At 46.3% G+C, this 27853-nt stretch overlaps 1 protein-coding gene across 1 annotated transcript in view; it reads right to left on the reverse strand.

Moving 5' to 3' along the window:
* LOC142559261 (uncharacterized) overlaps positions 1 to 26697 on the reverse strand; it is a 41179-nt gene extending 14482 nt beyond the window's left edge. Inside the window, exons 1-7 of the mRNA XM_075670885.1 lie at positions 26673 to 26697; positions 23407 to 23526; positions 18320 to 18469; positions 16052 to 16265; positions 13794 to 13947; positions 8392 to 8519; positions 1980 to 2127 (exon numbers count right to left, since the gene is read on the reverse strand). Of these exons, the coding sequence (XP_075527000.1) occupies positions 1980 to 2127; positions 8392 to 8519; positions 13794 to 13947; positions 16052 to 16265; positions 18320 to 18469; positions 23407 to 23526; positions 26673 to 26697 (939 nt within the window). The remainder of the gene's footprint in view (positions 1 to 1979; positions 2128 to 8391; positions 8520 to 13793; positions 13948 to 16051; positions 16266 to 18319; positions 18470 to 23406; positions 23527 to 26672) is intronic.
* Between the last annotated feature and the right edge of the window lie 1156 nt (positions 26698 to 27853).

A 27853-nucleotide genomic window follows, 5' to 3' on the forward strand; every position in this document is an offset into this window, starting at 1 on the left:
TTACCTCTGCCCTCCTGGAGCAGTGCTTGTAAAAAACCCGGTCTATCGCCGCGACGAAAAAAGCGACCCGCGACTTATACGACACCAGTCAGAACATTGTCTCTTCAGACACAGCGTTCACATCCGCGCCCACTGCCTCACCGCACGGGCAGCCAGCGGCGGAGCGTATAAACCAGCTCGACCGCATTCCGCAATGTCGGCATGTCTAGGGGACAAACGAATACAGCGCGCGCTAAGAAACCTCCTCCGTAGTGCCTAGGCCGAGTCATACATTCAAGGAGCAAATGCCCCCAGATTTTCTCTCTCGTGCCAGTTCTTACGCGCACCTGCGCAGAAACGTCGATCTCCGTCAAAAGTGCCACGCCCCGCCTTACCTACTAGCAATTAGCGCTTCAATCGGCAGATGTCGCCTATATCGCGTTCGGGCGACTCGGTGTGCAAGCACTGCGAACGACGCGAATTTTGGCTGCAGGAGAATCCCTTCGCCTAGAAGCTGGATTCGCCAGTGTGAACCAGACGGTGAAACTGTCTTGCTTCCGGAAGTTCTTACCGCGCTTGTCAACGAACGGCTCACTGTCCGCCGTACCACTCCGGCACATCACCCGCAGACCAAAAGTCTTGCAAAACACTTCAACCGGGCTTTCGATGGCACGCTTTCTAATAATGTCGCCGGTTGTGACCTACTTTGTGTACACTATCCCGACCGATTCCTTATCACCGTGCAAAGGTCACGTGGTCTTAAGGTACTGAGGCCTTAGTCTAAAACCATCTTCATGTACACTAGGCGTGCCTTGCACTGAACAATAACATTGCAGCCATCATGGAGTTCCTCTTTTTCTCTTTTGAACAGTTCTCGCGTTTCGTTCTGTCCTACGGACTCTTCATACTCTCATAATATCTGTCTCGCCATCGCAGCAATGCAGTATACACATGCCGTTGTTCGTCTTAGTGACTCGTGCTTCCCGTAACAATGTGAACCCGTCAGAAGCACATCGAGTCTACTGGTCAGGTTGGAATCGGGTGGTCAATCTCATGTAAACCCCATCGGGTTGCGTCACCATAGCGTCGAGTCAGGCTGAGTCAGCCCAATTGCACGGTATAGGTTCACCGAACCCGACCCATTTGCTACGCGCATGTAAACTCAGACGCGTCGGATCAGCAAGCGATGCCATTTGCGCGGATCCAGTAAGACACAAGCGCTCCTTCGCGCCGGCATCGGAAGTGGTATCAGAACATGGCAAGTACAAGGACCGTGCTGTGAAACGTCGTTGATCTGATAAGGGGCGTGAAATCGAGCTGTTGGAAACGGCTGGTTCGCATCAAATGCCTCATTAAGCGAAAAATCCGACGTCCGGCGTCTGTAGCAGCGAAACGGCAGCTAAAATCCCGTTGGCTGCCACGTCACGTGACGAGCACGACTCGATGGAGTTTCCATTAGCTGAGACGCCATGGCACGAACGCGCGTCGATGGAGCGGAACGTGGGAAAGCGGACACTTGCTGCCGCAGTAGCACACCAGGTGTTGTGTGAGGGGAGAGGACATTGCCGCGACGCCCAATTACTTGCAAGCTTGTGTTATCAGTGCGTTTTTCGCCCCCCCCCCCCAGCGCTAGTTCACGCCTGTATTCTAACTGCGCCTCGGTAAGGCCAAATTAAAACGTCCCAAGCGTTTCAATGCGGTCGCTTGCCTGCGATAAGTTCATCACCCCAAGGACAGCTCAGCGGTGTTGAATTGGACATTAATGCTTTCGTATTCACAACTCGTAAGGAGTGTTTAGGTATCCTCATGTTTTTTGACACGACCCTCTCGCGTTGTTTTCATGGAAATGTAGGAGTTCTAAACCTTAGTTTCTTTATTTTATTGTTATTTTAGTGAAGTGTGCGTCTCAAGGCATATCCGTAGTGCAGCGCCATGTGCCCAAGTGTTAATGCAAGAGCGTTTCTGCCCTCCATGTTTTGAACCACGCAAGGTTTACTCACGATATCAGGCGCCCGGTCGGCATTTGAGTGAGCCGCCCCTTTCAGGTCGCTTCTTTTGAATACAGATGGCGGGTGGCTGTAGCACTCGCTCGCTCGCTCGATCCAGCCCACAGAGGAGTAGACGATGACCGTGTCCGCAACGTGGTTGCTGCAGCGAGTGATGCACGATGCCCCTCGTTCAGCAAACACAGGCATACAAGCTTTGTTCGCTAGAAAAGTAGCTCGTGCACACACACACACACACACACACACACACACACACACACACACACACACACACACACACGCACACACGCACACACACACACACACATATATATATATATATATATATATATATATATATATATATATATATATCGAACGAACAAAGTTCAGGAGACGTCCCGTACTAAGCTGGAATCTCGACAAACGCAACAGTGCTTCATTAGGGCAGCAACTGCTTCGTCAGGCACAGGATCTCAAGCTGTTCCACTACCAGTTCCAGAGCAGACGTGACCTCACGGAAGCGCAGACCAAATGATAAGGAAATTGCCTTCTGCACATGGCACGGGTAGCGAAAGGGAAGCAGTGGGCAACTGTCTTCGCCGATGATAGTATTTTCACGTTAGTGGCCCATCACAAAATTCGTCAGGGCATGCTGATGGAGCCTATCGTAGAGCTTTTCGAAACTCCCGTGCGATCTCGGTCACGGTTGGAGCTTGGGTTACCACCCTTGCCCTACATTCCTCCTCGTTTTGTGACAAAATGCGCAAACATCGACACTCGCACGTATACCTTAAAGATGTTCTGGAGCTTCTTTTGCTGCCCCGATCCCTTTCTCACTTTTGGGAATAGTCTTGGGGTTCGCAGTAGGACAGCGCCCCAGCAAAACAATCCATGAACGATTCTGCACCATGTCGCGCTCTCGCGACCGACTTCATTCCAGCTGAAGAGTGGTCGGAGGACTGCACTTAATTAAATCCAATGGACTTCTGTGTGTTCGCCATTCTTGAAAGCGAGGCATCAGATTAGCATGCCGGCCCTGAAAGCATCGCTGACACGATCATGGAACAAAATTCTTCTGGGGATGCCTTGCGGGCCGTGATGGAAGCGCACCCAGTACGCTTAAAGGCTAGGATAAAGGCTCAGAGCGGATAGTTTCAATCAAATGTTTTGCGTTGCATTGCTTATATGTCGGGTGAATTTCCCACACAGCATTTCCTGATATTTCTTTTATTCTAAGGCTAACTACTTGGCGTAAACCTTGTGACAGAATTTAAGGCGTATCCTATGCAATGTATACAGCCTCTTCCGTTATTGCACGGGTCAGTGTCAAAATGTCAGAGCAGCCAACAGGGCTGTGAGATTGGTCAGGCACATGTAGAGGTCACCTTATACTGCAAGTATGAGATCGGCTTCATTGTAACCCTCTGTATAGTCGTTCCCTTGTTCTAAATTGTATTATACAAAACTGACATTCTCAAACAACTAAAAAGATACAACTAAACACTAATTTTGTCTTTTTTTTTCGAATGCTCCAAAATATGGCAGGCGACTTGTTCGACCTCGCAGAATCACTGCACAATCTCGAGCGCAGCAATTTCCTTCGAGCTTTTGTGAGAACTTCTGTTGAGTAATTACTATATTGCGGAATTTTAAAAAAGTTATCTGTATATGACTATAGTTCTCATAAATTTTTTTGGCGCTCTTGAAATTCAGTCATTCACGCGTTAAAGTGCATGATTATGCAACTTAATGCGCAGCTCCTAATTAACGAGAACGCTTTTAAATATTGCCTACACGTAACCCATACCCTGCACATTATTCTCGACTAATACAAATTTTGTGACACGCTGGTAAATGAGCGTAGACGGGCCATATGCAACGCCATCGCGTACTTGGCCAAGAAACTGTTCCGAAAGGCTATACTTGATTAACGTGCAAGTACCTTTGCTCACAGGTGTGACCTAGCTTTCGCGCCATTTTGGATAAATTTGATATCGGTAGGATTTAGAGTCCTGGCAGAGAAATAGGGTAAAATTAAACCGTTTTTAAGACGCCCTTAAATCTCCGAAAAGCTCGCAAGCATAATTTATTGGACATGACGTGAGAAACCCACCTGCGATCACCTCTGCCTAAACGTCACCTATGATCTAGCTCTTACATTCACCAAACATGAACAAGCCGCCTCAATTAGTTCACTGAAGTCACCAGGTAAACCTTGTACAACGCATGGAGGTACCGACGAAAGAGTATTATAATGGTTTGTAACGCGGCTAATTACGGAAGAGGCGTTAAAACTGCGCGATACAAAAGGCTTAAAATTCTGCCTATTGCTGTTACGTATGAACTTGCTGTGGCCCAGGGAATCCTCGGGAAAGCGAAACATAGCTGATAACGGACGTGTGACACTCGCTTTTGAAATGCTCTACCAAAGCTGAATTTCGTCAAAGAGCATTGAAATTTCGCCCACAGATTTATCATAGTGGTCCGACATTTTTAATTCGCCAAATGTGGTCCTGCTGGCATTTGTCAGCGCGAAGTGGCATGCTTCCCGCCGCGAGCAAAAATTGCAATACTTTAATGCGTAAGTGATTGCGCAGGTCTTATTAAACTCAAGTTCTGACTACACACGATTCATAACATTGCCCCTTGTTTTCGCCAAATATAATTTGTGTCCAGCAAGGAGCTCGATCGCGTGCGTCGTGAAACCGACCTTGCGATGATCCCACAGCGCTTTGGAGATCTTCAGAAAGGAACGTTTCTGAAAAGCTGTATTTGATCCACGTAAACTGAAGTTCGCACACACATTTGCGATGCGATTCCCCTATGTTGCTCTGTTGCTCTTCTATGCCTCTTTCATATATACTACTATAATTCATGGTGCAGCCGCTTGTCGCTGGAAAGTCCTTCTCGCACATCTACTCGACTGCATAATCATCTCAGTTTCAGGCGCATTTTTGGCCGCACACAGTCATTCATTAATTCTGCATTACTGCGCGCCATCCCACTATAGAATAGACTTCCAAATAATATTGTCTCAAGAAAAGATCCTGCCAAATTTCGTGAACATTTGGAACATCACATCTTCGCTTGACATTGTTGTACAACTTTGTATTCTATTCGCCTTTGTATTGTTTTTGGACTTTGTTTTCCATTGTATTTCCTTGAATTTGTATGTATTTTTTCCATTGTACAAACCTATTTGTTTTTCTTACTATGTAGTTCCCTTCTTTGCGTTAAATACTTGTGATTTTTCTGTGACCCCCCCTACTCAATGCTCCTCCGAACCTGTTGGGTAAGTTTGATGTTGATGGCATTTGTACTTCTGCCTGAGCATTTGGATACATCTCCTGCCACTCGTAAAATTTAGTCATTCACGCTTTGAGGTGCTTCGATTCGTAATTTATTAGGCAGGCACTGTTAAACAGAAACATTTTGAACTTTCCATAAACATAGCCCATAAGGTCGCGTTTGTTTCCGCCAAGTATAAGCTTTCTGAAATGAAGAGTTCCCTAGATACACTGGGAAACAACTAGAGATGGCCCCAGGTCGCTTTAAGACCTTTTGAAAGCAATGGTTTACAAAGGCTGCATTTGTTTCACATACATCTAAGTTTGCACACACAATTTCTAAGGCATTCCTCTCGTGGTCACCGAATATAAAGTTGGTGGCATTTGTAGTTATGCCACAGCAGCAGGCTAAATATTGCGCCGCTTGCGATCGCTAGAAACTGTCCTATGAAGATTCGGAGCACTTATACACGTAATTTATGGCGAAAACCGCTACTTCGCCTATGCACAACTCGTAGCCTTCCCCTTATTTTCTCAATATATACACGAGGAGTTCCCTCGGAACAGCGGGAAGTATAACGAGATGGGGCAACAACAGAGAATCACGGAATAGCGTTTGCAACCAAACGTAAACGGATTACGTACTTAAAGTGGTAGCGTCATCCTGACTGCGCATTCTCCGAACGCTGTTGGGTTTCTGCGGTTTGCGTGCGCTATGATAGCGTACTTTATTACGGATGCTACGGTTACGGATGCTATTACGGAGCTTACGGATGCTGTGAAGTAGCTTTGTCGAACAAGGCGGCACATCAGAGGGAATTCTCTCGTGATGGCTGCACTTTGACTCCCGTTGATCGTCAACAACTATTGAAAAGAGCTTTCGCTTTCTCTAAACTAACCTGAAACGTTAGTTATGAGTGCATAACGATATCCAATTTCTGAGATCGACTTGCGCTTACTGCGCCCGTAGACGCGTTGCGCATAGACGCGACGCGTGCGCATAGCAGCAACCGTGTGGTTGCTAATGGAGTGTCTTGGCTTGGATACGTTTGGAAGTAGGCAGCATATGGCGCGCTGTTTTAGAACATCTTCCGTGCGTTTGCGTTTCCCGTACGGCAAACTAAATGTCTTGAAAGGGCGCGCACCATAATCTCCCTCAAATGTGTTTGCGTTTAACGTACGTAAGGCGAGAAACACTGTTCTAAATCTCCCTAGTGAATATTTTAGAAAAGTCACATTTTATGCTCATGCATTCGAGCTCATGCACGTACCTTCCATATTGTTCTTTTCATGTTATTTAAGTTTGACTCCGTGGTGTTTGTAGTTATATGGCAGGGCAGGGAGATAAGATTAGAAGAGGTATTTACTGCATTTTCTACATTTAATGATTTAATGCAGAAAGCACAACTCACCCATACACATTGAAGTTTGCCTACACATTACCTATAGCGTTCAGCTTACACCTCTAGGCGCTAATTTGGCTCGTCGAAAATTTAATTGCACGAGATTCAATCCATCTTCAAATTTACGTTGAGCTGCCAAGCACGAGATCGTGGGATTGAATCTCGGTCACTGCGGCCCCGTTTCGATACGGGGCGAAATACGAAAACACCCGTGTATGTGCACGTTAAAGAAGCCCAGGTGGTCGAAATTATTCCGGAGTCCCCCACTACGGCGCACCTCATAACCAAATCGGGGTTTTGGCAGGTGAAACTTCAGATTTCTTTATCTCCAAAAAACACAAAAACTTAGTTTCAGAACTCAATAACATTTTTTGTATCTTCAGTACGCTCTGTCAGATTTACAAAATGCAGACTATATTCGAGATATCTATCTCAACGGGCAAGTAAAACATGGCAGCATCAAGTATCTTTTCTTCACTGCATCCCCAAAGCATTCATCCAACCACATGAAAATGATCCCTAACGTAAGATATTGTGAAAGAATAACGAACGAAGACAACTAGGTAATATCGTGCTCAGTATGAGCGAGAACGTCCGACCGCTTTGTCGCGCGCTTGCAGGTAGCTGCAGCTCGTACTCAGCGCGATACTACATGACGGCATAAGGACGCTAAGAGCAAATATTCAGTCGTCTGTTTTCCCACTCGTTTTACTAAAACAGCTAGCACATAATATTGAAATTTGCAGCGGTAATCCAATGTGAAGTGGCTCACGAGGTACGAGAGACATTTTAGGTATAAATTTTGTCATCTGTGCCACTGTTTTGGTTAAGTACCATGAAGTCCGCAACTGCGAACGGAACGCCCCATGGCGCTAATTTCGCTAAGTAAAAACAAGGGTCCTTGTTTAGTTCAGCTAGCATGGCGCAAAGAGCAACTGCGAACCAGGTTTGAGGCATGACATTGGGGAAAGGCGGTGTTTTACAAATTATTCGCAACGCTCTTATTTAGGCCATGATTGTGATGGTTTCGCCACACATAGCTCATAACGTTCCATTTATTTTCTCTGAATCAGAAGTTGTGTCTTTCACAGTCATTTTATGGCTGCGAGAAACGTTGTGGATAACCGCAGTGTGACGCTCTGTAAAACTTGCATCTTCTGCAAAAATTTGTCATTAGCTTACACTTTCACTGCATAATTTATTGTTAGTTGATCACAACATATTTGCTGCCATAAAGAAATAAAATGAGGTTCCTCGCGTAATTCACTGAGAAGACCGCGAAAAGGTAAGTTTTTTTTTATACGACATAAGAAATTGAGAGAGCTGGACTGATTATTTTAGAGCGCATCATTAGCATAAGCATTTCAAGCTTTCGATAGCCATTAGGAAGAGAGCGGTCTTCATTTCCTGCTGATATGAAGTTTCTACCATTTTTGGTCCTCCCGACAGAGCGGGGAAACTCAGTAAGCGTTTCATATAACGCCTCTAAAGACGCCCAACATGAGGGCTTAGCAATTTTTATTTACCCTCTAATTAACTGACACAATTTTCCTGTGCACTGCCCTTCAGCTTCCCCACATATTCTCACAGTATAAACTTCGTGAGTGATTTGATTTTTTTCTTAGAATATTGTCAAAAAACATGGATATAAAGCTTTGAAGTGCTTCTAGTTTCATTGAAAGCTTTGCTGTAATACACGATGGGAAATGATATGTTCAGACATTCTACACTTACGTGACAGCATCGTTGAACATATCGCTGAGGACGCCCAACGCGTTATTGCCGCGATAATTGAATATGCCGAGAGCAATTAATGTTTTCGAGTTGGCGACGTTTGATGACACTTGTATAGCCTTCAATTTCTGAAAAATCAAAATAGCATTGAAAGAAAAGGCGAAATGATTGCGGGGGTCAGTGGCAAATCTAAAGAGCGAAAATGGCAAGGTAAACATACAATTGGTAATGATCGTTTGTTTTTTGGGCGTGTTTATCTCTTCTGTTTGCGTTTTTGGTTGACACAAAGAAATCAGTGGCATTTGATCACGAGGTGCCATGTTCGAGCGTGTGTTTAGGGCCGGAGACGAGGGCAGGTGAACATGCATCTCCTCTAGCCCGGCCGCGGCTGTGCATGCGTGCAGACGTAGTTGTGCGCTTATGCTGCCCGTAAGCGTAATCTGTGGCGGGTGCAAACGTTGAACGAGCCGAGATGGCTGATTGCTGCATGTGCGTTGTAAACCCATGCTCCTAGGGCTGCTGGTCGCGTAATCTCACGTTTCGGAGACGTGCTGAAGCGAGAGGCAGCGGAAGCGTTTGCTTCTTTCTGTTTGCGCTCATCCCGCCAGTGTCGACACGTTCGCGGTCATCGAGTGAGTTCGCCTGTGCCGGCGTGAAACCATGTTTGTTAATTTAAATATTAAGCGAAGCGTTTGCTCCAGTATATGTGGTCGAAAAAGCAACCTATTCTTTGCATAGTTGCCTAACACATTTCTATAGTCATCAATGCTTCGCTTTCGTGCGGATTGGTGATCTTTCGTTCCTTCTTTTTTAACTACACCTAGCTTTCTTCAGGAAGCTAGTTGAAATGTCAGATTTTCTGACAGCACGCAACCTTGCACGATATCTACAAACAACAGCTACTAAATGGCTAACGAGAGTCGAAAATTCTACATTCGCCTTTTGGTTTCAGGGTTGCTGTACTGTTTGTGTTCTGGTTTGCGAATATTTGGATATGTCATAAGTAGTAAGGTTAGAGCTCTTTAACGATCTGGTCTTAAAACGAACCCTTGATGATACGGACAGATTTGTCTGTCTCTTCAAGTTCTCAACGGCAGCCTCAGGTATAAGCATAAATTCACAGCTTTCAGTGTGCCCGAACCTGATATCGCGCAATTATAAACACTCTTCTGCTTTTTTTTTGCGTGTGTGTGGTGGTGGTGGTGGTTAAACTTTCATTTAGAAAGGTATCATGAAGGAACGCTGAACGCATTTACCACCTGTTTAAGTCGCATGATCATATAGCATGGGATGTGAATATCGGGATTGCTGTTTTCTGCTTTTGCTTATTTTCGCTGTTGCTTTATTCCGGCAGCTACACTACGTGTCGTTCATTTTCTTGGTTGTCTGTTTACGTAACCTATGCCGTGCTTCATTCCCGATCATTGACTTCTCTCGCTCGGCTTCGTTACGCACACTGTTAACAACAACAACAACAACAACAACAACAACAACAACAAACACCGACAATTACGATACTCCCTATTGCGAAACTTGAGCGAAGCTCTATACGTGTTCTCATTTCTCGTGTCAATACCTCGTATTATAATTATATAGGTACCCGGTTTATAGTAATAAGGAAACGCTGCGAGTAGCACGCATTGTTCCATACTGACGTAGCACGCTACTCTGGCGCCATATCGTAGCCATCGTCGCCGAACAGCCCGTCTTGCGCAGCACTGTGCTTTCCTTCTCACGGTTTCGTTCCACAAACAAAGAGAGCGGGCCCTCGGTCGCGGCGGAATCGTGCCGCCGGTGTCAGCGACGACAACACCCAAGGGAGCGTCGCATCCAGCCTTGCTCGTAGCCGCTCGCCATCGCACGTTTCAGGGGCAGCGATACCAGTCACGTGCACTGGTACCGTGGACTGACATGAGCAGCTGACGCATCGGGCCAGCCTAGAACTCCACATCTCAAGACACCGTGGTGACGTGATAACGCGACGGCTAGTGATACTCGTCCACTGGAGATAGCGCACAGTAAACTTTTTTTGTTTGTTCACCTGACACGCAATCGCACTTACTCGCGCTCATACCGTGGAAAACTGAACAGTGAAACAGCAAAGGGCTAAAATTTAGGATTTCTCGAAGTAAGAAATTTCAGAAACGTGTTACAATCGTGGAATATAGTTTTTTCTTTAAATTTGTGTGTTGAAACCGGGTGCTCGTTACATACGTAAGACCAGAGTGTTAGTTGTACCTAGTACTCCAAAGGGTGATGTTCCTGCGGGAGTAAGTGAGTGAAAACTTTTATTGAGTCTTTCAAGAGTTTTGCGGTTACGAGGTCTCCGTCGTCTTCATCTTCTTGGCGCTGGCGACTTGAGACTTCTCTTCGGCAAGGGTGAGCCCCTATTCCAAGGCTCCACTGAGTCGTACTGCATCGCTCGCGTGCTGCACTAGGGCTCTTTGGGCCGTGAGCTCGCTGCTGATGAGCCGACTCACCCCTTGCTCCGCACTCGGGTGTTCGTGTTTGTGGAATGCTTTGTTGCGTTCGCACTCCCAGGTGATGTGGTAGAGTGTAGGTGTGGCACCGCACCAAGGGCAGGTGGCCCTGTATTGTGTCGGAAACATGTTATTGAGCACGTGTAAGTTGGGGGAGGAGTTTGTAGTCTGCGAGAGCTGGTCGCTTCCTCCTTTGTGAGGGCTTTGTGTGGTGGCGCTTATTTAATTCTAGTTCGTCTATGTAAGTTCAGGGTCTCTGCTTATCCCCTCTCGCAAGCCTGTAGGTGGGTCTCCGGGGCATTCGACCGCCCTGCCCGGAACGCTTTGCCTCGAGCTAGGCTGTACCCCACTATGCCTACGTGACCCGGGATCCAGATTAGGTTGTGCCTGGGCTTTTCCTTTTCGGTGGAGGTGGCTCCGCTGAGTATTCTGAGGGCAGTTTTGCTGATTCTGCCCCTCGTGTAGTTCCCGCACAGCTCTTTTAAGTCCGTCAGTATGTTGAGAGATCAGCCTGTTCTATAGACCGTTTCATCGGGCGAGGAGGATAGGGAGCGCGGAGCGCCTTTCCTCCTCTCTGGCTTGGGCGATCCGGCGCGGCGCTGCTTGAAAGTATTGCTGTCGCGTGCTGCGGAACGATTTCGAGATGTTTTAGATCGTACTTTGTGAAATTTACGCCATGTCCGTTCATATTAACTACAGTAGGCGGAAATATCTCTTGGGGGCGCAAAAATGTGACGCGCTTTATCAGCCGCGGTGTACGCACATTATCAGTCGCGGTGTGTATGTGTTGTGAACTATCTTGCTCATATCGGTTTTAATTCAACAAAGAAAACCGGTGTCTCTGTATTAGCAGCATGAAATGGTAAACCTGCTCACTATCTGCATAAGAGCGCACGTTCGTGAACGCCCCCCCCCCCCCCCCCAACCTAACGCAACTAAGAAACATCTAAGCTGCAGGCGCTATCAAATATTTCTGATGCACGGGCATCGTTCTCGCGCATTTCATGACTAGTAGGCTTCAAATTACCATATGTATACGCTAGCCTTCCTGCCTGAGGCCGATGCATGGCGCTGCTCAACACAGCGATTACTGCATTCGGTGAACCAGCACGACACATATGTAAGCTGTGCGCTTCGGCATTGTCTTTTTGGCCTGCATACAGCCATAATATATGAGAGGGATCGCATAAAAAGAATGCGATGCCTATTTTTGAGGACAAAATTTCCGTAATACGTGTGAGTGCGTCGTAGAGAACGGAACGAACGCAACCGAAAAAAAAAATTTGGTTGTCATCCTCTTTCTCGAAAAAGCAAGATAAAACGGGCTAACGCCGCAGTAGGACCTCGCATAGTCACGCCGCTCAACGCTTATAAATATATAACCGCTGATGCCGTATGATTGGACCATGCGGTATATAGAACAAAGATATATGTAATCCAGCACATAGGACTGCTTAGGACGCTCGCGCAGTTCGTAAACAATCCCTTTGCTGGACAATCTTAATTCAGACTGTACGGTATGCTGCTATTACTTGCCAAAACTATTTTATTCAGGGGTGGAAACCTCATCCATCGAACCAAGTATGGTCGCGCAATGTAACCGGCAGCGAACAGTTTGAACGCTTGCCAAAGTATAACAGCACAACTCCTATCGTAGCAGAACGGTACCCACGCTGTTACGATCGTCGCTTACGTTTCATGGCTCCTAAACCGCAGCTTAGAAATAGAGGATAATACTGCAATAAGATCACATTAGTAATTGGAACATTAGAAATACACAACTGAGCTCCGAGGCCGATTGTAGGCTCAACTATGCGCGCACACGTCGCGCTGCGTGTTCCGTCCACTTCAACGCCAGCAGAAGTTCCGGCCATGACGCCTTAAACCACTTCAGTACGTCTCACAGAACCGTTTACCACGTAGAAAACGCGCGTTATACAAAACAGGCCGCACGACCGCGAAAACAAACGCCAGAACCTACCGCCGAGCGTATACCTGCCATGCAAAACATCGCTTTCACCCAAGCCAGTATGGCGCTGCTCATAGGCGGCGCCACTGCGTTCACAAAATGGCGGCGCCTACGAAAAAACGGTCTATAACCTTCCGCTGCCGCCAGCGCTACGGCAATCTCCTCGGCCTCCGCTGTGCCAGCGACCTTTGCCGTGGCATACGTGATCGGGTTTCCTTCCTTGTTAAACCACTACCGTCCCGGCCACGCGTTCTCTTCCGTGTGGATATACGGCGGCGTCCGTGTATACTGTATTGTCTAGCTGGGCTAGCGTTCTCTCAACGTATTCGGCCCTAGCTTTTAGCCTGTTTTCGTGTAGGTTGGGATCCATATTTTTTGGCAGTGGTCCCACATTAATGGTTTTCCTGAGGTGGTCCGGTACGTCCGCGTATCTGTCTGTCAGTCCGCTCGTATCCCGACCCAACCTCCGGAGGAGCGCTCGTCCCGTAGCGGTGCCTCTGAGTCTCGCGGTTTGCGTACCCAGCAGAGCCTCGTCGAGCTCACTGAAGGTGTTGCTGATGCCCAGCTGGAGCAACTTCTCGTTCGACGTGTTTCTGGTTAGATGCAGAGCCGTCTTGTACGCCTTCCTGAGGATGGTGTCTGCTTGCTCTCTTTCTGCCTTGGTCTTCACGTGGTACGGCAAGGAGTACGTGACAATTAGGCTGTTGACTAGCTTGAGAGTGTCTTCTTCTTTCATTCCGTATATCTTTTGGGAGACCCTATTGATCATGCGGCCCACCTGTCTTTCATTCTCTCCTAGAAGCGGACTTGATAAATCGGTATGGCTGGTAAACCAATATTCTCATCCGACCAACGCCTGTCAAAACGCTTATTTTAGGGAACAGAGCAACCGCACCGACAAAAAGCATTAGAATGCGATGTCACACGTGGACCAGGGGTAACGATGCACTTACTGCAAGAAGCACTTTCGCCTTGTCGTATAGACCCTTCACTTTTGCTGATGTGTGCAACACGTTCAACACGCCGTAGTGCTTGATGTTGTTGTAGCTCCTATGACGTTGCAGGTTCTGTTCGGTCGTTCCGTTCATGCTACTCGGGGCTGAGTACCTGAGAATGAATGAACATAGTGAAATGTTATAAACTTTTCGTGGAACGTTTTGCAGAGATCTTAAAACATAGCGGCGGTTCCCACGGCGGAATGTAACAATAATGATGTCCACTTTAGACGCCTGAGTAGGTTCGGTAAGCGCAGCCTTTTTTACGAGCCCTTCCGAACTTTCTTCACCGTGTCTGTTGCCTGGGTGCTGCTGCTGCTGTCTTGCCGAATCCCTCACACTCAATGTCGCCAACCTCCAAAGCAAGTTTCCCCCTAATTCGGATAGAAAAAAATTCCATATATTTCTCTAGATATAGGGAAAATGCGGCTGTTTAGTGTGTTCTCTGTAAGATAAGCTGCGTTCGTGCTGTGCAAATGCATTGTAGATTTTAGTTTTAATACTTATTTATGTATTCGTTTGAAAGGATTTATTCAAGTCACTGGGCTTAAGCTAAAATGATGTGACCAGTGCAAGTTGCAGTGGTGGCAACGGCAATTTATTTGTGCACAGCTTCGACATTGTCAAACGTAGGAGAAAAATCATTCAAATGTTAAAACACATGCACACATCAAGGAAAACTGCAATAAATGCTAAAATTAATGAAGGCTCTACGGCCCGGCTGGAGGCGTACGACCGTTCCCACCCGTGTGTCGCGTAAGATATTGCAAAAAAAAATGTTTCAATGGTCGATAGATCGTTCATCCCAAGTTGTACACTCTTTTCGCATGAGATTCATGTGCCGTTGGCGCATTGAAAAATCGAAACCGTGCGCTGCTAACAAATCTTGCTTGGCATCAAGGGTCGCCTGCAAGGTTGCTGCTTCCAGTTTGTTCTTTGTCTTGACAAGGTTAATTTGAAAGGAAACTCTCTACACGGTAGTGCTGCAATGAGGGGGCCAGAAGAGTTTTCTCAAGAAGTCACTGAGTGTTGGAAACATAGGGACACGTCACCTTGAGTGGTTTGTCGCGCGCACATCCGAATATGTCCCACACTCACATCTGCAGGTAAACCTGGGTCTGTGTTTTCGAAGATGCCTCTATTAGTTGTCGAGCTTGTTGATGTTCTCTTCCGTAAACAATCAAGAGAACGAAGAAACAAGAGGAGCAATCGACGCAACACGTATCTACCACAATGCGGCGATCGATTGCCTGCAGCCGCGTCATCTATGAATCGACTAGCGGAAATCTTTTGATTATTTGACTTCGCCGTCAATATAAAATTCCAAACATTTCAGGCGGAAGTTCTGCACATCTGTAGGGTCTGCGTCAAGTGGTTTAGATAACTCTGACGTTACCATGCCGCCAAAGTAGACTTCTTCGAGTGGGATGAAGTTAGTTCGGTCTTTATAACGCAATCGATCGAGCAGCGTGTCACGGAGGTATCGGGGTTGCGATATGCTTCAACAATTTTTTAAAGACAATAGAAATGCGGTCACTCAGCATGCGGATTCTCGCTCCTTCCTTCTGCATTTCCTTGTTCAGCGTTGTGAAGAGTGGGTGAACATACTGGAGTAAATACAGGTATACAACTTGTTCGTCAGGTCTTTCAATTTTCCGAGTATAGAATCCACGGCTAAGAGTGGGTCCGCAAGACTCGGTCGTGCGGTCCGACTCTTAGGCCATGGTCGCAGGACCATGACCTAAGAGTCCATGGCTTGGCCCAGCGAACATGGCTATGGTCGCTGGACCAAGGCGATGTGCTGCGGACCGGTCGGTCGCCCGGTGAAGAAGCCCATGTGGTGAATCCGAAGCCATCCACCATGGCGTCGTCATTTCACCTCTTGCTGTCTTAGGAAAACGCCTATTTTACATTTTAATGCTTTTGCGTGAAGTTTTGTTCCCTTCAGAAATTTTCTCTTAGGAGGCGATTGAACTTTTCTGGTAGCTTCTGTAGTGGCTAGAAAGAGAAGCCCTATCAATGAGTTGGCAGTGATAAAGGCTTCGTCTAAACCTGTACGCAGGCTAAAGCCACTAAACTACCGATGTGTACCGCACGCCTCAAAATGGATATTTCTCGGCGCCAGGTGTTTTCCGTTTTCCAATTCACAAAATTCAGCAGTTCTTATCCGTGGCGCTTCTTTGTTTGGCATAATGAGATGACTAAAAATTACTAACCGGATATCGAATCCGATGCCACCGGAAGTCTTTGTGAGGTTCTTCATTACCAGCTTGAACATTTCCCAGCTTTCTTCGGTTTCAATGCCGTACATGATGCCGTGAACCACCGCAACGCTGGTGTAGTAGATGTAGTCGCACAGCCCGTCAGTGGGGATCATTTCGGGAAAGATGGCCTTTCCCCCCACCGTGCAGACGAGCTCGTCTACAGAGACTGCAAACAGGGCGTGAAGAAGAAGGGGTTCGGACGGGAAAGAGAAGTGCCTGGCCTGCTTCATCAGAATTTCTCGGTCGATGTACATCAAGTTAAAAAGAAGTTTCAATGCTGGGACAACGCTTGAACCCCTCAATGCAGATTGTTACTTCGAACGAAATTTGCTTCCTCGCTTCGCGGTGTCCCTTCGATGTTCAAGAATATTGCCGTCAAATCCTAAGCTCTATTTCCTACGCTCAAGTTCCGTCACATCCTAAGCTCTATAGCGTTTTGTGGAGCATATTGAAAAATGTAAGGCAAGTAGGAACTACTTCGTACATATTATGAGTAAGTAACCCTTTTTGTTGCCAGTATTTTTGCAATACTAAATATGATTCACTGTTATTTGTGTATAAAGTATTAATTATATCCCACCCCTTACATTATACGACCTCCCCCCCTCCTGCCCAGAGTACGTAAAAGTAATAAATTTTATTGCAGAAACGGCGATAACCGAGAGCACCTTTCAGTCTTAAAGCTCTGTACTGCAAGTGACCCGGTTTGTGTCTAGTACGATCCACGCCGCTGTGTGGCAAGGTCGAAGCTTATGTGTGTGCCTTTGGAGCAACACATTTTTAGACTGAAAAGGACGAACCGACTGTGGCCACTCAGCGACTGTTAGAAGGAGAGCAGAAACGCTTCGTTTGGCGAAGTCGTCCGTTCGCCGGATTTCGACTGGAAGGGAGACAGGTTTGTGCCGAAACAGCTGACAGCTGAGCGCAATGCGCGACGAAAATAATATTGTGCTAATTTGAAAACATCAGACGGCAGGGATGAATCCTTGCAAACGGTCGCCGTCGGCAACTAAACTTGGATTTACGATTGTGACGTCGAGTTGAATCCGCAGAGCAAGAACTGAAAAAAAAAAGGAGCCAAGGTTGAAAACAGAAACAAAATATTGTGGAAGAACACAGAAAAAAAAATCCGCTCAGAATTTCTTCTGAGAGTTAGCTAAACGATGCGTAAGCATTTCCAATACATTAAAGACGCGATGTTTCGTGCTCGTAACATGTTCTGCTTAGTATAATTGCGAGAACTACCACGAAACAACCGTGAAACGGAGAAGCGCGGTTTCAACACCGAACTGATGAAGACGTGCACGAGGCGACTTATAGAAGAGGCGAGTGGAAGCAGTGTTCACTCTTGTTGCGTGTGGCTGTAGTTACCCCGCTGTGCGCAGTGTTTTTCGAGTTGTTTCTGGCGTAATCTGTATTGACACCGATACCCTGCGATTTTGCGTTTCGGTTATTCTTCAGTAAGCGGCCGTGGTCGTTTTGGCGCCATGACGGTAAATGCGACAGCGCTGCGGTGACACGAAGTGCTGCGCAAGGTTCGCGCAACGTGAACGTATGGCGCCAGCAAAGTACAGCAGGTGGCGTCGCCAGGCGGACTGATGACTTTGCGATCATTATAAGTCATTATCCCACTTTAGCGCCTTATCCATCCTCGTCGAACCGTTATGAACCGCCATCAACCGTGCTCCGGCCGCGGCTCCTTCTGGCTCGCTGGCGCGGGCAGTATCTTGAAAGCGATGTGCGATGCCAAGAGAGAGTGCCGAATGCTGATAGCTTGGCGCACCGTGTTCTCAGCGCTTACATAGCGTTGAAGAGAGACGCACGGGCCCGTATCTTGAAAGCGACCTGCGAAACGGGTCGAGTGCGGCCTGTGCTGAGAGCTCCGTGAGCGCTGTGTTCTCGGCGCATCGGTCGCGTTGATGCGACAGACAGCACGAAGGCAGAGTGCCTAGGCAGTGTTTTTTGCCTGGTAAACTTACTTTTTTCATTTCGTAGCTGTGTAGCCGCTTTCAGCGTTAAGCCGTGCTTTTGGCTAACATGAGCATAGCATCGAATAGTAGTGCCGTAGCAATATATATTTAAACGGGAGTATTCTCACGAACGCTTATGCCATGTTAAAAGCATTTAAGCACGTGTAGGTATGAATACTCCCTAGATTGGTGCCGAATGGCGCACCGGACTGCGTAAAAAGCGGTTAAAGTTTACGATACCAGCTCTTACATGCTTTCGTATTTGTCGTAGGAACTGGCCCGGGTCGTGGAGCTGGCGTTGGAGTTGGGGTTGGAGTAGGGCTGAGTTTTCCAGGTGGGCCAGTAACTGGTGGGGCTCCACTTGTTTCCGCAGATGTTGTTTCATTAGTAGGCGTTGTTCCTGAAGAAATTACCTTTTATTTGAAACCTTTCGGTCAGCAAAGAAGAGAGGCATTACACGGACTTAGGTACATTAGGGTTAAATTTCACATTTGCTACGTGTGACCATAGACAGAGTTAGTTAAAGGTGTTCAGTAATTTTAGGGAGGAACCTGGGGGAATGGGGATATTTCTCGCGAGCAACAACTGCTGCTTTAAATAATCTACCTGAACTGACCGAGTTGCAGTACTTAACACAGGCGGCAAGATATAAATTAGTAATTTATAAAAAAAAAGACATGTGATATATACAGTATGTCTCCGCTATCTTGTACCGAGTTTAATAAAAAAGGAACGCTTTTGATGACGATGGAAATAACTGCAGAGTTTGTGTTCTTCGTTATTATTATTACATTTACGGCAAACATGACAATAGTTTAGGTGTTTGATCGCCTTCGAAAAGACCGATTTCAATTGCTTTCGACGCGCTCTATATTGAGCGGCTCTTCTTTCCACGCTTTAAGAAAAGCCTACAAAATAATAGTATGTATTACGTTACAAAACGCCGGCGCGAAGCGACGACAATGCTTTTTAATGAGCTGAGTACGAGAATAAACATGCTGCCTCTAGAGCATCACCTATCACATCGCACCGCGTTTGGGATTGTTTTTAATTACGTGGCGGGCGCCGATTACCCGTAGTCGGAAAATAACGCGCACGCACGAACATTTCCACGGCAAAGTGATAACAAGCGTGAAGGAGCAAACAAGTTAGCTAGAGCGATATTATACTGCGTACCATTCCTTGCCTAATTCTTGGCACTTTGTGGCAGGTATGTGGTTGCTAGTTAGGTTCTTCCCTCGCCTTGGTAGTAAAAAAAGAATATGTGACAAATGTTGGAATCCAACCTCTAGCAGAACCCGGTGCCCTAACCATTGGGCGACGATCGCTTTTTTCTTTCTTACCTTGTTCGGAAAACTACGTACATACGTACAAAGCACGTAACTCAGTACTGAAAATTCTAATAAATCGTTTCGCTAGACTACTAATCTTAACACCTTCATAGAGGTCATGAGGCACCAAACTGACAAGCTGCTGAAACCACTGGGGCGAAGCAGTCATTTGTTTTAGTGTATCCTGCATACACGCAAGACTTTGAATTAGGCATTGACTTTGTAGACGTTTTGTCTACGCCGGTATTAATACCATCCATAGACGTTTTCCACGCGGTGTTTATACACAAAAGCATTATCATGTTATGTCATGCGTCAGTGCATGACGAGAAACTTGCATCGAAAGGTCTTATCGGAAGTTATTTTTTTTAAGTTGAAAGCCTTAAGAGGCTGATATCCCGATGGTCTTGAAAACGCGGCGTGTGGTACAGAAAGTCATGTGAGGTCGCCTTGCGCAGATACGCTCTCGTGCTACTGCTTGTGCGTTCGTCGTAGTCTTCTTCCACAGCTGGCTCCGATGCCGCTCATCACGTGGAAAATAAAGGCACAGTTTATTAGGAGAGAGTTAGTTCAGGCACTCAAACCCACGACCTTCGGTGGTAGTCGAACCCTGGAGCTTATGTGGAAGTCGAACCCGCGACCTTTGGTGGTAAGGCCAATATAATTAAGACATTAATATAGACTTCATTATGGCACTGGAACCCGCGGCCTTTGCTGAGAGTCGCATCCTTGACCTTTGGTGAGAGTCGAATCCACTTCCTTTGACATTAACTAGAGCGAAGTTGACCAAGGGAGAGTTCATTAAGGTAGTGTCTTTACTCCCTCACTAGTACAGGAATTGGCCTCACTGGTGCAGTATTCGGCCACTCCCTCCCAAATTACTCATTCGATCAACCAATGGCCCTCAGTGCCCAGCGGCTGTAGAGCACCTCACCAAGGCGGCGGTGAAACCTGTAACACAACCAAAGGTGCTAAGGATCTCTCGACTCGGACAGGCCGCCAATGGAAACTGACCTTGGCAGCGTCGTACACCCGAACTTTCTAGAGTGAAGCTAACTTACGAGGTCTCTTTGAGGAGCTATCGGGCATTGTTGGGGATTTCATCGGCCTTCGTGAGGTTCGAAGAACTCGTGAGGTTTGAAGAACTGGTAATAGCCACGTCCTCTTCTATAGAGGACTTCCAGGTGAGAAGTAGTACGGCGTACGATTCCTAATCCATCAGGATATAGCGGGCAACATTGACGAATTCTACAGCAATCATGAGCGACTATCAGTAGACGTAATAAAACCTTATGTTCTTCATCGAATGAAACAAGCTGCACCGGCTAGTTCTTTCCTTTGTAGTGTTTCTACGGTATACAGGGTGCCCCATAATTACTGGCACACATCTTGATCGCTAATTTTGCATTTAATTTTAAACATCTGCACATCGTTTCGTCAACCATTTTTTAAATCTATCATATTTCGATAGTGTTTTATATCGAAGCTGCATATGACTAGCATCCCGGCATTTCATCGAATTTGTCGAGAGAAAACTCAACCAATCACAGCAGAAGGCGCGCTCCGCATGTGCTTGTTCCGACGTCAGAGCTCGCAGATGCAGTCAGATGAACAGTTTTAAGGAGCTCGCATGCGGTGACTGTCGTGGTTTGAGTTGAGCTGAACAGCTGGTAGCATTCCTCTTGTCCTTGTGGCGAAAGGTGCAATGATTGGCGCTCACAGACACTTTAAAGATTTTAGAGACTGCTTCGCTGGCCCTCATCCTTGTCCCCCCTTTGAGCAGTAGCACTTTTTTTACATCGCACCAGGACACCTCCCCAGTACAAGAATCTAAGCGTAAGTCACACCACAGTACTGGTGTCGATGCCCTCCCTCCAGACTTCTTTTCAGCTGAAAGTGGCCGGCAAGCAACCCTCAACTAAGCCGAGTGAAGTGTGCGTGGGCTATACTTAAAAAAAGGGGACCGTGCCCTTCAGTACACCAGCATGGTTGCCCTGAAAGAATCAGTAGAGCCAGCATAGAAAAAAAAAATATCTTGTGGATTCTTGCGGGTCGTGATGGAAGCATACCCAGGGCGTTTAGAGGCCCTCATCAAGTCGAGGAGCGGAAGAATTGGATAAATTCTTCGTTGTTGCATACCTAATTTACTTGGTTAATGAGCTACAGACAGTTTCCTAATAATGTTCTTTAATTTGCTAGCAAAATTTAGCCATAAGCCTTGTGGCAGTATTTATGGCGCACCCTCTATGTTTGTAGGCTGCGATAGCCCGTAGAATGCTCTCGTTTGAAAGCAAGCCAGCCAGCTCTAATGAAAGGCTGGGCGCTTTCAGCTCGTGCCCCTTTGTCGCCTTCTTTCCGTGTGCCAGTACACGTTATGTGGTGCCGAGTTGGACTAGGCTGTCTACGTGACTAGCCCACTTTTCTCTGTGATCTCCTCGTGGCACGCTATGCAGAAATTGTGCGGCGTGGTACAGGCATCATTATCACCCAAGTTGATCATTAGTTAACAGTAGTTCGCCGGAATACAAATCCATCGTCGTTTTACATATGCAACGTGATAAAGCCATAGATACGAAAGATTTCATAGCACGTACTCGCTGATGACGTCGTATTCTGCTTTTCTCTCGTTTACCATAGTCCACTGCCTATGTAGAAGTGGACAATTATGCCCTGAGCTCGCGTAGGGCCTGAGTAAATAATGGTGTTGCTGGCGTACGATCGTTTTCAACGTGGTCGTCATCTCGCTGCTGTCGTCACGGACATGCATGCTCGCCAACCATCCATACTCTGTTTGAAGAGGCTTTGTTTCCACCTGATACCGCATTACGGAACATGAAGCTAACAATGCTGTGTAACCATGTAACCGCAAAATTCTTGTCATAACATTGATTCCCACAGTGCTTGGGATCTGCAAAATATTTTTTTTTCTTTCGGTACAAATTGATAGAATTACAAGCATAAGGATGAGCTAATCGATATAACGTCTATGTGTGAGCAAGCCTGAGCTAATCAAACGCGATGCGCTGCGCAGGGTGACGCGCTAGAGGCGAGATGTTTCCTTTCTCACCGAGCACTCTAAAGAGCGCTGTCGTAGCTGTGCGATGGCGCGTAGTCACGTGGTTTACTTTTATATTTCGCGCATTCTCTTTAACACGCGGTTTACGAGATAAAATGCGAGCCAGTCCTGATACTGGACATACGTTGAGTGAACGTGTGCTAATGGCCGCCTACGAATGATTTGGTTTGTGTATTCAGCTTGTCAATATTTTCTTTCTGGCAGTTAGCCGAATGAATGCCGGCATTCATTTGAAACGCCAAAAATGAAGTATTGGTGATATAAACTCCATACCAGATGAGCGTGAAGTTGAAGCGGAAACGGACACAAATGAGGTCACCGTGTAAACAAGCAGCCGTGTACATATTCAAGATGCTTTTGTCTCGACTCCCTATACCGTTGTATGGTGTTTGATAACTGGTAAACGAACTATTCAGAACATTCTTCTACCTGCCTCAGGACCGGCTGGTGCACTACCTGCGGTAGATGGGAATCCATTAAACCTCGGTGCTCTCAGCTGCCTCAGTTGTTTTAACTAGGGACAACGCTACTTAGCCTTGTTTGTTTAATGACTTTTTAAATACTCTTTCATGTTCAGGTTAAACATCTGCATTGACCATCGTTGACGCGAGCAGTTATGCTGCCTTCTTTTTACGGTTTCTTTAGACAACTGCTTTGAAAAATATTGCTAAATTTGCTAAAGATTGCTAATGCTTTGCTAAATATTAGATATTTAGCTATGCTAAATATCTAATAATCACTGTACCTGACAGTTTCATTTCTGCGCGAAGTTGTTTTTTCAGTGACTGTTTTCCCCTTTTCTGCTGCAAGTTACAAGTGTTTAGACCTCCTACCATTCATTGGATATGCGTCTAAGTACTTTTCTTTGTTTTTGTTTCCTTCATCTAAAAAGGAAGAATAAACTTGAAGCGGAAGATGACGAACACTCACCGGCCGTCCGAGGTGTACGTGGTGTCAAAGGCTTCTTTCCGCCACTATAACTTCCTCCATCTCCACCACCGCCGCCACCACCGCCGCCAGCAGTAACGTCCGCTTCTTCCGGCTCTTCAGCTGCACACATAGGGAGAACCGGAAGTCAACGAACGGTATGGAACCCTATAGTTGAACCCTATCTTTGTCGAGTCCGCGTCAAGTGTAACGCTACGACCTGTACTAAAAAAAAAAAAAAGGACAACGCCGCACCCGCTCCCTGCCTCCCGGGAACCCCCCGACGTCCTTCCGCGCGACGGAAGACAGCGCGTTGTGTCTCCGCTTTCTTCCTTCGCGCGCGCCAGGTTGAGCCGCGGTAGTCGGCTTCTCCCGCGTGCTTTCACTGGCACACACAGCATACGACGCGCGGCGACGGTGTTATCGCCCTTGGACTGCATAGGTGAAACATCGCGGCGACATCGACGTTGACGGTGAAAATGCGCCAGGAGTGTCCCTGTAATTGCTTCGCAATAATGACAAAGTTGAGCGCTGCGCTTGGACTGCGCGGACGGTTTTCATTTCATACGCGGGTGCGCCATCTCGGCCCGGCGCGGCACTTCGTTCAGCTGCTGCTGGACAGGAGTAACGGCGCCAAGCCAGCTACGAAACGAAACGTCTCACAGAACGTTGGCATGATGATTAGCTAAGCCAGTGGTGTGGGAGGCGTCTCACATAAATGGTGCTCTAGGTAAGAGTGACGGGCAGGGAGAAAGATTTTGTTGAGAGAACAAGTCTCACATTCTTCGGTATACGTACTACGCCTTGATTTAGGTAACATAGATATTTCGTTGATAATGTCTCTCAAGCAGCCGCTCACACATGTATTCCTTGCAATGGCAATCTTTCGAGGCATTCGCAATCAGCAGCGATTCTGAAGGACATCCATGGGTGCCTGACATTCAACTGCGATTGCTTGTATACGAATTTGCTTTTCACTTACGATCCTTTGATCCCTGCATCAGGTAGCCAATGAAGACGGCAAGAAGGACGAAGCAGCATAGACCGATGGCACCGAAGAGGAACGGCGATCGTTGGGAATTGTCGCTGGAAGTTTGGATGGTAGTTTCCGCATTCACAATCAGCAGTGCGCGAAAAACAGTGCCACTAAGACGCTTCAGGCGATAAACATAACCGTGGTCGAAAGGGCGATCGCATAGCGATACCTCGTGCACACTGTGGGATGAAGGCCACTCACAACTGTTAGTCGCCTTCAATGACGCAGGTGTAAGAAAGAGTGACTACTCTTTCTTATACCTGCGTCTTGTGCCAGTGGACGCTGTCTTGTGCCTTCAAACTTATCACACCGCGCAATTCTCTGCTATCAACCGCAGCGCTTCCCTTCGTTACGGTTTCTCTCTTCAAACACATCTGATCTGTTCTATACATTGAACGATTTGCGCAGCGTTTCTTTGGTTCTCCTTTTCTCTATTCAAACACATCTGGTCTGTTCTATGCATTGAAAAATTTGCGCAGCGTTTCTTTGGTTCTCCTTTAGCTCAGCAGAAAGAACCGTTATGGTCTACCGCCGTTTGTTGTCCTGAATGTGAACTATCCTCCCGCCTGCCCTTTGATTATCCACTCTCCCTCGTTATTAATTTTTATTCTCCTAGACGTCAACTGCTCCCTCAATATCGTCTGAAATTTTCATAAGAACATCCGCTTTATCATCGCCCATGTCTCACCAAGTTTTTTTATCCTACGTGTTATAGCCCCACGGGTCAATGCCAGTAAAAAAAATTCTGTGTATGTACATTTCAAGTGTATTAGTCAGCTGCCTGACATAGTTACAAAAATAGAAATTTTGCTAACAAATTTGAGTTATTATCGTAACTTTTGGATTACATATAACTTAGCCGCAGGTATATTGAGCGGAAATACTTCAATATTTTCTTCCTAAACTGATTGAATAAACCGTGTAAGGCTTCGAATCAAAGTACAACTGTCAAAGAGGAACTGTGTCAGTGAACTGTTGCGATACCCATTAAAATTAAAAAATCAGAAGTGAACCATAATTATAGTAATTAATAAGGTACTTCTGTGAACCGGATCACCACAAGAAAGGGTAGGTGGGGCCCAAACTGGCGCTCCAGCTGTGGTTACATCTGTGAAACGGAAAAAGATCTAGAAGGCTCCGCGGTTGCTGGCTTTGTTTTCATTTTTTTAATTATAAAATAAGTTTTAGAAATCAAACTTGGCATGTAGCACAATTCCACTTCTTTATGTTGGTCACATAGAGGAGCACAATGTCTTCCCAGGAAACCGAAATGAATATCTACTAACCCTGTTTTGCTCGTTCACATTTAAAATTATTACTTCGCAGCAAATACTGCAAACGAATTGTAGCCGGTGGCTTCAAAAGTCATATATGCTAAGGAAAAATTATGGGCATCACATCAGTTTCTATATGTGTGTTCCAAAAGTGTGGGATGAAATGCATTCTTGTTCCAGTAATTTTTGCGTAAAGGCGTTTTTTTTAAGGTAAAAAGAAAAGCAGTCAATTTTGATAGTGAAATTGACTGCGCTTATCTCAAGAATGGTGCTAGTTTCAAAATTCGAAACCAAGCCAGTCTGTCTTGAAATCACTGGCTTCAATTTGTCAGTTACTTAAAGAGATGATAAGTGAAATTCTTGCTTATTTGTCAGGTATGAATTTTGTTTTCAGTATAATGTCCACCTCTGCATAATCCAGCTCAATGAATAGATATCTGCTATATGGTATAGGCGATTTCGAAAAGTCCTGTGAAGCTCCAAAAAAAAAAAAGTTGCGCTTTCGCTCGAAAGGCCCAGCGTAGATTGTAATAGCTCAGTATTCAACATCCACAATATGGTGAGGTTCGCAGTTTTATTCGTTACACGCGGCAGAAATTGCAGTAAAGATTCAATTACCAAGCATGCTGTCACGTGCGCACAGGCAAACATGAACAGAGCTTGCTCGATGAGCACGAACACTCGCTGTCACAGTGCAGGCGTGATAAGCAAATACAGAGCGGGACCGAACGCTTGTGCTCTGTCTCGCCTGGACACGCCTGAGCAATTTGAGATAACGCGATCTCTAACTTTACGTGTGCTAGAATGCGCATGTGCTGTCACTGCGATCTCGGCTAGCCAAGGCTTTGCACCCGCCGAAGAGGACCTCCAAGATAGGGCGCGGGTGGTTTACGCGCTCGTTCACCGCGAGGCCAGCTTAGCGCAGCCACGGCCGGGCTAGAGAGGAGGCGCGCGCTCACCTGCCTGTCTTAGAGCGCGCGTCATCGCGGGTGCTACTAGCCAAATCGTTTTCTTTTTCTCGCTGTCATGAACCAGCAGGCTCTGGTTATGAGGACATCATCATTGCTCGAGCATGACAGCTGATCTTGAGAAAGCAACTTCTAGAAGGATAAAAATGGTTTGCAGCACATGCGGTAGGTATTGCTCCGTCATGACCACAATCTTGCATTGTGTTTGAAAAGAAATCTGTGTAATCCTTGCTTTCTACCATTGGCAACATGAGAGAATAATGCGGGAGCTTAACAAAGAAACACGAGAAGTTATGAGACTCCGCGAATTGCTGTGGAGCAAAACGTAATAGGTTTGATGCTAAGTGGCGGGAAGGCAATGGTGTGGATTAGGGGGGAAAGAGGGGTAGCTGATATTAGATTTGACATTAGGGGCACGTATAATTTTGCAAGACATGAGTAGGGCAAGGTAAGCGATGCTTTGCTACAATTTATGGAAAGGGAAGCTTAGTGGGAGACGGCAGAGAACGAAGTGGCGTGATATGATGAAATTAGGAGATTTGCAGACATGAGGTTGCGTCCGCTGGGACAAGACAAGGGTAATTGTATTCTCTGGGGGAGGACTTAATCCTGCAGAGGACATAAATTGGCTTAAACTAGGAGATATTTACCAAGCCCAGCAATGTATTTTTGATTAGACCAAAATTACCCTGAGATGGGTATCGTAATTTTGTTCGTTCAAGTGCAAATAAATTATTCAGGCATGGGCAGTAGGAGGCACATCTTATTCTATTCTTATACATAAGGTGTTCTTGTATGATAACTGCCATACCACCCTGCTCTATTAATACAACCGGCATAAAACTGTCCGTATTCAAGTAGACAATCCGTCCCAAAGGAACAAATTACGCCAGCATGGTAAGAACCGAAATTATTCTCGCAGTGCAGTTGTTTCTCAGCATAGTAGCTAATGTTTAGTACCTGCTGGCGCCGGCTTATTCTCTCAAGTGCATTCAAAATGTTTTCACGGGATGGTTTTAAAGGAAATTTTGATGTTCGAGCAATGTGTGGTGAGATTAGGACTTACGTACAAATGAGGGTTTATGTTTACCTTACAATGGGCATTATGTCAGACTATGAGTTGTACGACAGCGTTCGAAACACTGCATGCTTGTTTTGGTGCTCTGCAGCTC

Source organism: Dermacentor variabilis, chromosome 10 (genome assembly GCF_050947875.1).
Source record: "Dermacentor variabilis isolate Ectoservices chromosome 10, ASM5094787v1, whole genome shotgun sequence".
Lineage (NCBI taxonomy): Eukaryota > Metazoa > Arthropoda > Arachnida > Ixodida > Ixodidae > Dermacentor > Dermacentor variabilis.